The following is a 14,678-nucleotide window of genomic DNA, read 5'->3' on the forward strand; positions in this document are numbered from 1 at the left end:
CATTCATAAGAATAAATTTTTAAAATCCTTTTTAGACACCGGTTAAAATCTTGTACTCAGGGAAGAAGCCAAATGATGAGTAGTTCTTGTCAGGGTTAAATGAATGAGCTGAATGAGCCGTGGAGCTGTGGTGAGATCAGACAAGGCACAGCAAAGAGGCGCGGCTCGGGCTGGTGTGATGCTTAGCAACAGCGTATCGAAGTCTGCTTGATTTGATTAGTGCACACAATGGGACATTCGGGCTTTCCAGACGACAGGAAGGCTCAATGCAGTCTCTCCACCTCTCACTACCTGCCATCTTGTCTTAAGTATCTGGTGTAGCTTTACTGCAAAGCAGATCTAAGAGCAGAGCTTCAATTACAAAGAGAACTGTGGAAAACTGGGATGGTTTTGTATTCATGAACTAAACTGCAGAGGGAAACAAAATTCAAGCTATGGTTTGTGTGTCTTGAAGTAGTAACAAGACCGTATTCTCATCAGGAATGACTTGTCCTTGCTTCTGGCTCCCCATGGAAGAAGCCGTGAGAGCCATTTTGCTTGGTTTCCTTTTTGTTTGTGTTGTTTTTGTTTTTATTTTGATTCAACACAGTTTGGTCTGTGAAAATTTTCTTAGTGATAAATTTTCTTAGGAATAGCCTTCTCTAGTTGCTCCAGAGAAGGATAGTTCAAGGTACTATGCCTTATATTAATTTTAGCTTGTGATTTGGCAAGTTCCCAATAGTTTCTAAACTCTGCTTCTGAAATTTTGTATCAAATATTTATGTAAAGCAGTGTTTTCAGGTTTGATGATTACATAATTAAAATATCGATCAACTCTCTGGATAATGTTGAAGACTTTCTAGATATTGCACTACCAAATATTCCACCAAAATATAGGGTTTTTTTTTTATATGAAGTCATGGCTACTGGAGGAGAATCTACAACCTGTAATTTAATAAACCAGCAGAATCTGTAATGACAATCTATAAACACTTGTCCGTATACCCACAGATAAATGTAGTCTTCACCTCTCATCAAGTACACTTCTCTTTGCAAGAGACAGAGGGCATTAGAGAAAACCACAACCAACCAAAATGAAAGATTGTGAAGCCCAAACCCAATGGATGCATCTATAAAACACTACTAGACCAAAGTCTCTGGAAACATGGTGGAAGAGGGTGTGGAGAGATTGTAAGAGCCAGGGGCGTCAGGGAGTTTGCTGTGAGATTGTGTCTTCTAGGAATGTCAGAAGCTACACCCACACATTTTCACCAACATGACTTCTCAAATGTGAACTGATCAAGGATGCCATCAATGGACACACCAAGGCCAATGGGAAGAAGGCCATGAGGCCTCTGGTCTACACAAAGGACTACTTAGGCAACTGAGAGGCGGGGCTGGGGCAGGTGGTCTTTCCCAGGGAAGAACATACCAACTGGTTATCACGTGCCAAACAGTTATCCTTGAAAACATATATACAGGTAGCATTGTACAGACCAAACAGATGATATTTAGGACTATAAATGCATGCAATACCAATTAGTGAAAAAAAAAAAGAGGCCATGAATTTGAAGGAGAGCAAGGGGGTATATAGGAACTTCTAGGGGAAGGGAAAGGAGAATTGTTGAAATTAAATTATAATCTCAAAACATAAAAATGAAAATAAATGAAATTATGATATATGTGCAGCAAAAACCCAACTCACTGGATTATTTTTAAAAAGAGAACCATAAATTTGGGGGAAGTAGGGTTGATCTAGAAGCAGCTAAGGGAGGAGTAGAAGTCAGTGTGATCAAAGGTATTGTATGAAATTCTCAAAGAATTAATAAATTTTTTAAAAGAATGAAAAGAAACAAGGATATCCATTTCACAAGTTCTTGTCTTGGTTTGCTTCCCGTAGCTGTGGCCAACACCATGATCAAAACAACTTGGATGAATAAAGGGATTATTTTCATCTTTGCAGGTTATAATCTGTCATCAAGGGAAGCCAAGACAGGGACCTGGAGACAGGACCTGAAGCAGAAAGCATGGAGGCACATTGGCTGCTGGCTTCTTCCCTCTGCCTTGCTCGACCCTCTTTATTATACAATCCAGGACAGGACCACCTCCCTAGGAATGGTACTACCCATAGCAGCGGCGCCCTCCCATATCCATCCTTCATGAAGAAAATGTCCCATCTCAGCAGAGGTATCCAAGTCAAGTGGATAAAACCTACCTATGACAGCAAGCAAATTTATTTTCACCTCTAATAAATGGTAAAATGGCCAGGCAGTGGTAGCGCACACCTTTAATCCCAGCACTTGAGAGGCAGAGGTAGGCAAATCACAGTGAAATCAAGGCCAGCCTGGTCTACAGAGCAAATTTCAGGACAGCCAGGATTGTTACACAAAACCTATCTCAAAAAAAATCAAAACAAAGAAACAACAACAAAAAAAACCTAAAATAAAAACAAAAGCAAAAAATGGTAAAATTATTTATAAAACAAAGAGTTATTTAAAAATAAAGGTATGATTCATTATTTGTAAATGTGTGACTGGTAACCTACTTTATATACCTATACACCAAGGGTTGCTTAAAAATTTCTGAGATGAAATGGGATCAAAGGTGCAAAAAGTTTAAGAAACCCTGCTGTAGGAGATGTCAGGAGGCCAACTCATGACCAAGTTCTATGGCCAGTCTTGTAAACTTTAGCATCCATCAGTGCCAGAGATTCGTAAAACAGATTTTTTAAAATCCACATTTTTACAAGAAGTCACATGATATTAAGATATTGCTCCATTATGGTTTATTGCTATGTGATCTGGGAGATGAATTTGATGTGTGAGTACAACACTACTCCGTACTTTCCAGTATGATAAGTTTTATAATACCAGAGAGGGTTGCTGGTTCTTTTCTTTTTCTTTCCTTTTCTTTCCTTTCTTTCCTCTCTCTCTCCCTCCCTCCTTCCCTTCATTCCTTTCTCTTCATCCTTTTTAAAAAATTATTTTATCCCCGGCTATATACCTGCATCTAGTCTACAGTCAAGTGAGGAGTCAAGCAGATGCTCAGAGTGTGGAAAACAGCAGAACTTAGCAGCTGCTTTGCACAGTGGGTATTCTCGCTGCTCAGCCCTCTACAGTTCTGCTGAGTCTAAGAATCCATTAGGGAAACATCAAGATGTCATGTAAATTCGCTCCGAACAACTCATCACACATGGCATGCAAACTCCCACACAGGGCAACGGGAATCCATTCTCAGTGCTTTCTTTCACCACGGGGCCATCAGAAGCTGCGCACGGTCACCACCCACATTACAGCAGAATGATCTAGTCCAGCTGAGCCAGGAATGAGGAAAATGAACGGGCAGCTTCAGTTTATACAGAGGAGGAATCTGCCTGTGGAAATAACTTTGTCAGTCATAAATTTGGCCAAAGTACCCCCAAGAGGATGGGGAACGTGGTATTCTGAAGCCTGTAGGAGCAAGGGTAGATAGAGATGCTTCCTCAGCATGCAAGGATACAGGGAATGTGGACAGCTTAAATACACATCAGGCAGAGAGAATGAAATAAGGAGTCTGAGGCAAAAATCATCAGTCAAGCTCCTGGTACAAGCCTTAATAGTCAGCTTTCATAGTGATATACTAATTGCCACCGGTTTATGCCTGCTGGGTGTATTCCAGTGATCGTGTGGATTCAAGTGTGGACAGGGGCCCACGACTGTGGCTCACAGGTAAAATGTACCCCTGGCATACATATGTAAGACCCTGAGTTTGATTCTCAGAACAAAAATGTTTTACAAATAACCTGGGTAGCAACTGTGTCTAAGCAGCTCAGCTACCTGCTCGCATAGCTTCCCACCTCTCCAGAGCTTCCAAACCTTCTAGATCAACTGGTGCAGTTTTGCCTTGAGAAGACTTTACTGTGCAAGAGACTGGGCCTTTCAAGCATCTTTGGTGTGGGGTAGCGTCTTGTGCGGCAGACTTAGAAAGACTACTTTAGTCACACATGTCTGGGAGGCTCAGGGTTTTCATCTGTAAAGGGGGTTCAAAACCCTTCCTACTTCATGGGGTGTTGTGGACATTCAAGAAACCAGAGCACGAAGAACTATGGAGGTAGCTCACTCAGTAAAGTGTTTGCCAGGCAAGCATGGAGACATGAGTTCAATCCCCAGAGCCTACATAAACAAAACTGGGCATGCTGTACAGACTTGTGATGCTGAGTTGGGGTGGCAGACAAATGGATCCTTGGAGCCTTCTGCTTATCCAGCCTAACATAGTTCACAAATTGAAGGCCAGTAAGGGACTCTGTCTCAAAAACAAGATGGCGACACTCAAGGAACAACACTTGAAGTTGACCCATGGCTGCTTTATGCATGCCTTCACAAGTGTCGTGTGCAGACACCTACATTAACAAGCATTACCCCCCACACATACATCTTCTCCCCCAGAAGTCAAAAGAGAAACTAAAGCACAGAGAAGATGAGCACAGTGCCTAACCACAGGAGGACCAAATCCACAGCAGACTTAACAACAGTGCTCGAGGCAGCTCCATCAGATAGATAATCGGTCTCTTTTGTTTGAGCAGAGACAAGCAGCATAGCTGGGCAGCAGCAAAGAGTTCGTGCTCCTGGATGGAGAAGATGTGAATTTCAGGTTGTTTGCTTCTGCCCTCCTCTGGCTTTGTGGGTTGTGGAAGCTATTAATTCTTGTTCATGCTCAAGCCCCTATCTTTATGTCAAGTCAAAGAGGGAGAGTGCCATGTGTTAGAGACTTGGTCCCTAGCCTGTGACACTGCTGGGTGGTGGTGATGGTGGTGATGGTGGTGGTGGAGGTGGTGATGGTGGTGATGATGGTGGAGGTGGTGATGGTGATGGTGGCGGTGGAGGTGGTAATGGTGGTGATGATGGCGGTGGTAGTAGTGGTAGTGATGGTGGTGGTAGTGTATGTAAAACCTCTAAATGGTGGACCATAGCCAAAAAACATTAAGTCACTAGGGGTGAAGAATTTATTGGTAGGATTTTCTGACCCCACCCTTCTTTCTCTTTCACTCCTGGCTGCCATCTTTATCCACTAAATACTCCTGATGCTACCTTGGATACGGCAATAGCAACAGGGCCAACAGAGCACAGCCTGGAACTTTTCAAATCTCCAAATCAAAACACAGTTCTTGTGTGTGTGTGTGTGTGTGTGTGTGTGTGTGTGTGTGTGTGTGTGTGCTTCAACTGATTACTTCAGGTATTCTGTGACAGTAACAGAAATCTGAGTGACGGCAAACTTTCTGCTCTAATTGCGTAGGTTAAAAAAAAAAACTGAATGCAAAATGACCAACAAGAACACGTGGTTATGTGGGTGTTTGTTAAATGGCGAGCGTTGTCACTTATACACATTGTGGAATAAATCACAGTCCTTCGAGAGCAAATGATCATAGGAAGAGAGCAGACCCAGAGGACTCGGGAAACGTGCACATGGTAACAGGCTTGCACACGTGTTTAGAGAGATGCTGGCTGTGCTTATTGCTTCTATTGCCCATTCATGTGTTTTTCTTTCTTTCTTTTTAATCTCTGGGGAAGCTACAACCTACAAAGTTATGACTAAACTCGTGCTGATACTCAGCCAGCATTTTCTCGATTGAAAAGCCTCCTCCTGGGCCAGCGGATGGAGACTGGGAATAGCTACAACGGACTCGCTGAATGGCAGACACAGCATAGAGTGTCATAGTGAGGATAACCTTTGTCTTCCTGGGCTCTCCCAAGCTAGTGCAGCAGTAGAAAACTGCTATTTAAATATAGAAATTTCTTGTAGGCACATCAGATTCCTGTCTCCAGCTCCTCTAAAGAGAGTTGCTAACTGCCCTTCCCCCACTGCACTCAGAGCGGTCTGTTAGGAAGGGAGCTGAAAGGGAGTCCTCTGAGTTTGCTCAAGTTGTAGCCACTGCCACAAGAGGCACCAGCCTCAGAATCAAGCTTACTTCAATGACCAGCGTCTCATTGGTGGGTCCTGGCGCAAACAGGCGTTCGGGGCGGTTATAGGAACGCTGGTATTCAAACGTGGTCCCTGCGAAGGTGAAGTCGCCAGGCCAGTCGATGTTCCAGCCCCCTGTGAGGTAATATTTTTGACTGAGGCTTCGAACAGCAAGATAGCTGGAAGAAAGCTGCAGCTCCTGGACCTCGATGCTTCGGGCCCCGGCTGGGATGGTGACCACAGGATAATATTCTGAATGGAAAGGGAAAAATATTTCTGAGTTTAACACTGAAGATTGGAGAATGAATGATGGCTAGAAATACCCAGAGGCATGCAGTGCCCAGTAATGGGCCTTTGAGACTATTCACCCCAATGTGATGAAGTAAGAAGATCAATAATTTAATTTTTCTTGTTTTGAGAATTTAGTGTGTGTGTGTGTGTGTGTGTGTATGCATGTGTTTGTATGTGGCCATGTGCCACAGCATGCATGAGGAAGTGAGGGCAACTTTTGAAAATCAGATCTCCCCTTCCTCCTTGTGTTCTGGGGGTGGAACTCAGGTCATCAGGCCGAGTGACAGGTGCCTTTCTCTGCTGAGCCATTCTGTGGTGCATGCAACATGCTTTTGAGGTACAATGCATAGACGAGACCACTCACCCTAAGAACCTTGCCGTGTGAGAAAAGCTATCCCTGGTGCCAGGTGAGCTAGGATTACTTTAGCACAATCCCCTCCCCATTCAGAGGCAGGAGGGGCCACTGCCAGCAGCAACAAGGGGAGTAGAAGCAGCTCTTGCTCTTACCATTTGCTTTGTGCTGACTGAGGTACAGGCCTTTGTAGAATTTGCATGTTGAATTATCACCTTTGCAAACGCCACATGCATCTGAAACTGCCTTGGAGCCAAGTTCATGATCGCATCCCACAGGCTGTGATGGACAAAAGCCGGGAAGAAACCAAAGATGAGCAAAGCCAGTGGTGGAGACCAACAGGAGGCAGGCAGCTCTGCTAAGGGAACGCTGGAGCCTTACAGCAGACCAGGGCTCAAAGTTTTGCTCTGCTATCCTTTGTAAATAATATTTTATTTATTCTTTGAAAAACTTCATTTATGTGTACACTGTATTTTGGTCATCTATATTCCTACCACCCCTCAGTCCTCCTGAAAGTCCCCCATATATCTCCCTGCTAACTTTATGCCTTCTTTCTGTTTATATTATTGTTTTAATCAACTGATTCCAGTGAGTGCTGATTATATGCACTTTCCTCCTAAGAAAAGGGACTCTTCCTCTTCAAGCAAATGCAGAGCTGACCAAATTGCACAACTGACCAAAGGCTTAGACTCCACCTCTGTGAAGCTAAAATAAAGAGTCATGGGCTATTACCAGATAGCCCAACTGTATGAATGAAGCATAAAAATGCTGAGTAGTATACATTCAGACTCCTTTCATGCATGTATATGTATGCATATACATGTACATTACACATACACACACAAACATACACAGGCATGTATACAGTGGTATATTATTTGTGTTTTATTAAATAAAGCTTGCCTGAAGATCAGAGGGAAAAAGCAGCCACACTAGTCAGCCATACAGGCCAAGGAGTGGTGGCAAACACCTTTAATCCCAGGACTCAGGAGACAGAGACATATGGATTTCTGTGAGTTCAAGGCTACCCTGGGCTATACAGGATCGATCCAGAAACAGATCCAGGTGGTGGTGGTTCACACCTTTAATCCCAGCACTAGGAAGGTAAAGACAGCAGCATTACGGCTGGGTGGAGAGGGGAATAAAAAGTGAAAGACACAGCAACTCAGTCGAGTACAGAGTCCGAGATTAGTGAAGAACGTTGCAGGGTCGCCTCTTTGTTTATCCGAGTCTTAGTGGAGGTAATAGCTCTCTAGAGGTTGGCTGCTTTGCTTATCTGGTCTTCAGCTTGAACCCTGGTATCTCTTTCTGTATTTTTATTATTTGTGCTACACATGCACCTACCCATGTGCGCACATATTCACAAAGACATTCATACACACACACACACACACAAAGTACCCATAAGCATACAAATAAGCACAGGCACACATGTACACACAAACACACATAGCACATATAAACACACACACACACACACACACACACACACACACACACACACTCACACACACCCCAGAAAAGAATGAAGCGTTCATAGTAAAGTTTAAATGCAAGGGAAAGTGAGTCTGGAAAGAGGACAGCTCTGCTCCCGTGCATCACCGGAGGTGCTAATGTGTGGTGAAGGCACTGAGTTGGGTGGTACTGAGCCCTCGGCATCATTTCCATCTGTGTGTTTATAGTGATGCAAAGGTGGCTGCCACCGCACACCATTCTCTATTCTGGGAAGCAGAAGGGGTCATTTGAAAGCTGGACCCTTTGTCTCTCTTCCCAGAGTCTATGACAGGGACTCTCTCACCCATCCCCACAGGACACAAGGAGACGAGGCCTGACTGCACACCCAGGGGGGTGGAAATGTCCTCTTACTTCACAAATGCCGTCGATGCAGACGTCGTTTCTGTGTGGGGAGCAGGGGGTCCCATCTTTCACCTTGCCGGACATGGCGAAAAAAAACTCGAAGTTTTCAGCCTTGCAGTAGAGTTTGCATCGATCTTCCTCTAGGGGCAGAGAGAGAAAAAAGGGACTTGGTCAAGATTGGCTGGTGTACAAAGACGCATGGCCACCAGATAGAGCAATTAAATCAACTTGGAAGACTATTGTGAGAAAAGAGAACATTCTATAGAATCTGTTTGTAAGTGTGCATGTGTGTTCACAGAGGACCACATGTATGTACCTTTCAAAAGACAAATGTCATTTGGGAGCCTATAAAAAGCAAATTTGCGGCACATGACGCTTGTCTGCGCACTATGCACCACCATACAGTTCGTGAGCTGGGCAAGGGGCTGGAGACTGAAACACACAAAGACACACAGAGACATGGGTCATTCTTGATGCCAAAATGCCCCAAGAATGCCCCCTTTATTGTGTCCAGGGGCAGCTTAGATAGGGATAGCCATGCCCCAGCCAAACGCACCAGAAATCACTCCCCTGCCATCAGGAACTCCCGAGGGTCTCGTGCTCAGAGCAGCTGTAGGCACTCAGATCAGGAGAAAACAAGTTGTTTACAAGAAATTCAGGATCTGGAGGTTCACAGCTCCCAACACCAATTAAATACTGATACTGAAGAAATGTGGGCTGTGTTTTGTTTTGTTTGAGAGTCTCTCACTGTGCCACCCTAGCTGGCCTAGAACTGTCTATGTTGACCTGGATGATTTCAAATTCACAGGCATTAACCTTCCTCTGCCTCCCAGGTACTGAGATGAAAAAGGTATATGCACCATGCTTGTCTTGATACCTCACAATTTTGTATTCTGAATCTTAGGAATCATCGCCATGAACAGGATTGCTGGGTTGAGCAGTCAACCTCCTGTACTGTAAGAATTACAGACTTTGTGGTCCCTGAAGTTAATGAATAACAGCAGGTACATGAAATGATAGCTTTGTGTTCTAATAAAACTCTAATTTTCACAAACAGATCAGTTATAGTCTGGTATTTTGGTTTGGGACTGGATCCCCATAGATATTTATATAGTCTGTATATGGTGCACTTCAAAAGAATGCAGAAAACTATGTTTATAAAAACAAACATCAGATTAAATGTCACAAATAGAAAGGCTAAATTAGCTAATTCTAAAGGCTGAAAAAGTACTTTGTGTCGGTCATTAATCTCCGGAGAAACTTATAGTATCATAGAAAAACATAAAAAAGTGTAGTTCAAGGGCTCTTGTTATCTGGAAGGAGTAAGTAAGCCAATTCCTCCGATAGAGACAGCTGTCCTTGGCCAGCAACTCCAGATGACGTTTTTCACATGGGACTTTCCGTAGGCGACACTGAGCGATATCCCTAACAACAGTTTCACATAGATGTGTAAACAGTTCATAAACAGTCCTGTTCCACGAAACCTTCACCAGAAGGCAAAACTAAAACTTAACCATGAGAAAAAATATATTACTGTGGTCAAAATATGTAGATGTGTGGGTGGATAAAATGTTTTTCTCTCAACTACAATGTTTTTAATTTTTCAAATAACAACGATTATTTAATATCGTCTAATTTTTATAAATGAAATGAAGGAGTTGGTGTGTGTGTGTGTGTGTGTGTGTGTGTGTGTGTGCTTTCTCTTCTTTACCAATCCCAGAAATTTAAAAGTTCTAATAAAAGCTTTTTTTTCTTTTTTGGGTCCAGTATATATTTCCAGGCATGACTTTTCCCTTTATAACAGTATAAAAAAGATAAAAGAGAAGTTAGTCACTTAAGGGGAAAAGATTTTCATTTAAGATAGAGCCTTCTTCTGTTCTTTTGTCTTGAGATGGTCTCACTAAGTAGCCCAAGCTGGCTTCCAATCCATGCCCTTTGTGTTACTACTTTTTAGCATGAAATTGATACAATCTGGATTCACCTGGAAGACGGAAACCTCCAGGAAAGAATTGCTCAGATCATACTGGCTCATAGTCATGTCTTTCAGAGACTGTCTTGATTGGTGGTTGCTATGGGAGGCCCTCGCCAACTGTGGGTAGCACCATCACCCAGGCAGGTAGGTCTGGGCAACACAAGAAAGCAAGCAAAGCATGAAGTAGGGAGATTCCATAAAGAGTGTTCCTCCATGGTTTCTGCTTGAGCGCCTGCCCTGACTGCTCTTCAGGAAGGGCTGGGAACTGGAAGCAGAAAATGAAACAAAGCCAAGCTTCTTTGGTTCAGAGTGGCTATTACAGCAATGAAAAGCAAACCAGGACATCTCTCTGCCTCAGCTGCCCGAGTGCTGGAATTCTATGAGAAACATGGGGTTGCAGGAGTGTTCACATGAGAGAAAATCTGCTTCTGGATGCTAGAAATAGAGCAGTCTGGCCAATCCAAACTGTTGTGTGCTGGAGCGGGCTGTGTAGTGTCCTTCCCTGTTCATCAGTCAAGCCCTAGATGAATGCCTGTAATGACAAAGAACTTATCACTTACACAGGGGTCATGTGTCCCTCTAGACAGCTGGTTTAAATGAATCATCCATTCATTTAAAAAAGTACAGCTATTAAAGCCAGGTATGGTGGCACATCGATCATCCTAGAACTTAGGAGGCTCAAGTAGGAGGATAGAGAATTCTAAGTTAGTCTGGGCTACAGAGTGATACCCTGTATGATTTTTAAAAACTCAACAACAAGCCTCCCAAATTAGTCTATAAATTTAGAGTAAGTCATCTTCTTAGATGCTGTGGACACAAAATATGCTGAGGATGTACCAAGGCTTGGTGCCTGTGGACCTGAGGCTCTTGTAAAGATAATAAACAAACAAATAAATAATAAATGAATGAACGAATGAACAAATGAATGAATACATGAGTAAATGAATAAGTGAGTAAGTAAACTTGAGACTGGAAAGAAGGTTCAGTGGTTAAGAGCAGCACGTGCGAAGGATCAGAGATTAATTTTCAGCATCTACATGGTGGCTCACAATTGTCTGTCAGTCCAGTTCCAATGGGTCTGTCCATAAACATACAGGTAGGTAAAATATTTATACACACAATAAAAATAAACAAAAATGTAAAAGTAGACTCATGTTAAGACTAAAGCAGGACAAAGGTTTTAGGGAATAGAAATGACAGAAGAATGTATTGACCAGGTCTCTCTAAAGCTGAGATTCTAGGACATTATGAGATTTTACACAGATGTGTGTTGTGAAATATTAGTTTAAGATGTGTTACATTTATTTATGCTGTGGAACATTTGTTTAACGATGCAAATATATATTGCATTCTTTTATGCTGCATTTGTTTAACTCTGTGAAACTGTGCCACTTTGCCTGTCTAAAACACCCAGTTGGTCTGATAAAGAGATGAACAGCCAATAGCTAGGCAGAAGAAAGGATAGGTGGGGCTGGCAGGAAGAGGAAATAAATAGGAGGAGAAATCTTGGAGGAGAAGTTAGAGAAGTGAAAATAGAAGAAAGGGCACCAGGGGTCATTCATTCAGCTACACAGTAAGCCATGCAGTAAGAAGTAAGGAAAGGTATATAAAATAGAGATATAAAAAAGCCCAGAGGCAAAAGCTAGATGGGAGAATTTAAGTTAAGAAAATCTGGCTAAAAATAAGACAAGCTAAGGCAGGGCATTTATAAGAAACAATAAGTCTTTGTGTATTTATTTTGGAGCTGGGTGGTGGACCTCCAGAGAGTACAATGAGTAAAAAACCAACAACAGATGTATTCTTTGAAGAAAATATAAAACACCTTGATTTCAATGTGTTAAAACTTTGTTAAAAAAATAAATAAATAGTAAGCAAGCACAGTTCTCCTACTATTTTCTCCTGAGACATGGTCTTCAAATGCTCACATTTGCCTCTGCTTTTGACAGACAGTCCTGGATGCGGAGTTAGCACTTGTGAAACATCCAGGCGGGTACGGTTTAAAGCCGTTCTACCTGCTCTGAACATCAGGTGGGGTTGGTCACTATAGTCCTTTCATTACAAAAGCTCTCCTGATGGCAACTGACAGCACAGGTTCATTTTGAGAACAGCCTGTCAGTTGTCAAAAACATCACACTTGTCTCCTTCTACATGTATGCAACTAAGAGCCTCACAAAATCTTCCCCAAGAAAGTATAAAAATCGCAAGACACGGCTGGACTAGTGACAGATTACCCAGCATGAGCAATAGATTGTATACTAACTTTTCCATGTCAACTAAAGCAAACATTTTGTTATTTAGCCAAGAGAAAAACAAGTTCATTTAAAAAGCCTAATGTAGCTAGATAATCCGGCCTGGGACACATAGTAAATTCCAAGTTATTTTGAGCTAAAGAATGATACATTGTCTCAAAATACCATGTTCTTGTTTCTCTTTATAGTTATTGTTTAAAAAGTTAAATGCAAGCTATAACTTTGTTAAAATAAATATGACCAGCCTGTCACAGTCTCTCTCTCTCTCTCTCTCTCTCTCTCTCTCTCTCTCTCTCTCTCTCTCTCTCTCTCCAGACATATATCCTTATTACAAAAAAAAAAATTCCTGCACTTGCAATCATCTGACATGTCCCTTCCTAAATACGTTGTCTCTGTGGGACATATTTGGTTTCACAGGTTTTCAGACAACTCAAACCACTTTCAATTAACCTCCCTAGGAAATGAAAATCACCAAGCTGTCAATGGGACATTTAGAAATGTAAGTCCATTCCAAACACACAGGTCCGTTCACTCACAGAAGAAAGGTGTCTTCTGGGAAGGAAAAAAAGACTGCAAAAATAAACAACACCTATGAAAGTTGATGAAACACTGATTCAGGACAGGTCTGGGGAATCGAAAATAACATGGAAACTCCTAGCATGGGCCAAGATCTCTTTCTGTGCTGTGAATTTACATCTTATCTACAGAGAGACACTGGAGTGCCATGGTGACTGACTTACCTTCGACTTTGGTATAGGGTCGCCACCGGTACAGCCATCCCCGGAAGGGTTTGTTGTTATACTCCGCACACTGCTGGGCACGGAAGTCCAAGCTGTTTTCATTACAAGGGTTAATGTTGCACAGTTTGTAGATACGGCTAGATCCTGGACAGAACTTGCCACCATACTGAGGCCTAAAAACAGAATTGAGGAATTTTAGTACCAAACACCCTATTTGCAGCCACATATAATAATGCAAGAAGGGACAATTGAGGGGAGTATCATTGCACTATGGGTGATTGTACCTAGTTTATTGCATGATTGGAAATATGTGCCCTGCAGTTTGCCTAGTCCCTTCTTGCTCCTGTGCAGACATAATTCATCAACCACAGAGCTCTTTCTGTTTTCACAGAAACTTAATATAACCTCAAAATTGCAATATCATATTCATTATACTCTCAGGCAGCTGCTGCTATGCCTAATTGTAAGTGGCAAATAAAATTAAACTCATTTGTCATCTCTGATCTAATTTTCATATTCTAGAACTTTCCTTAACAACCGATGACAAAAATACTCTTGCTACTTCACATGTCAGGGATTCCGTGAACACAGTAAGATGCTCTCTGCAACAAGTATGTGTGCCGCATATGCACAGCATCTGCTAGGGTATCAAAAGCTGCAAATGCAGACCTCCAGGCTCCCTCCTGCCTTCTCATTGCATCCTAACCATCTTCCTACACTTCCCATGCACCTGCTACTCTGGAGATCCCGGCATGTGGGAAAAGAGTGGAAGAACCACGCTCTCCAGGCCAGGTCTGTCAGCGCTGGAGCTAGTGCTCTGGCTCTTTCTCTATACTGGGGGAACGGGCGGTATTCCAATTGACCCCACACTCTGAGGGGAGACACTGCCTCGTTTTCACCGGCATGATTGCCTTTTAACTTTGGTAACCAGCAGCCTTCCTGGCAAGTGCAAAGAGAAGTGGGGACTAATTCCACGAGCTGAGAATCTCATGAGAACGTAAATCACTGTCATCTCAATAGCAAGCTCTCAAGACATCTGAGTGGGCAAATTCAGATTTGCAAAAGCCAGGAAAATAAATGAAGAGAAAGGGCAACAGCACTGAAAATAAGTACCCTTCACCCAGCCTAGCCTACACCCAACACTAACTAGTACCCAGCCTAGCTACTCCACCCAACACTAACCAGTACCCAGTCTACCCTGTACCCAACACTAACCAGTACCCAGCCTAGCCTACACCCAACACGAACCAGTACCCAGCCTAGCCTGCATCCAACACTAATCAGTACCAAATCTAGCTATG

General features: G+C 42.8%; 1 protein-coding gene across 1 annotated transcript in view; it reads right to left on the reverse strand.

The window, feature by feature from the left end:
* Positions 1-14,678, reverse strand: part of Adamts18 (ADAM metallopeptidase with thrombospondin type 1 motif 18) — a 73,047-nt gene that overhangs the window by 25,105 nt on the left and 33,264 nt on the right. Inside the window, exons 10-13 of the mRNA XM_026789940.1 lie at positions 13,378-13,550; positions 8,426-8,556; positions 6,715-6,838; positions 5,924-6,168 (exon numbers count right to left, since the gene is read on the reverse strand). Coding sequence (XP_026645741.1) covers positions 5,924-6,168; positions 6,715-6,838; positions 8,426-8,556; positions 13,378-13,550 — 673 coding nt within the window. The remainder of the gene's footprint in view (positions 1-5,923; positions 6,169-6,714; positions 6,839-8,425; positions 8,557-13,377; positions 13,551-14,678) is intronic.

This window comes from Microtus ochrogaster, chromosome 4, assembly GCF_000317375.1.
Source record: "Microtus ochrogaster isolate Prairie Vole_2 chromosome 4, MicOch1.0, whole genome shotgun sequence".
Classification (NCBI taxonomy): domain Eukaryota; kingdom Metazoa; phylum Chordata; class Mammalia; order Rodentia; family Cricetidae; genus Microtus; species Microtus ochrogaster.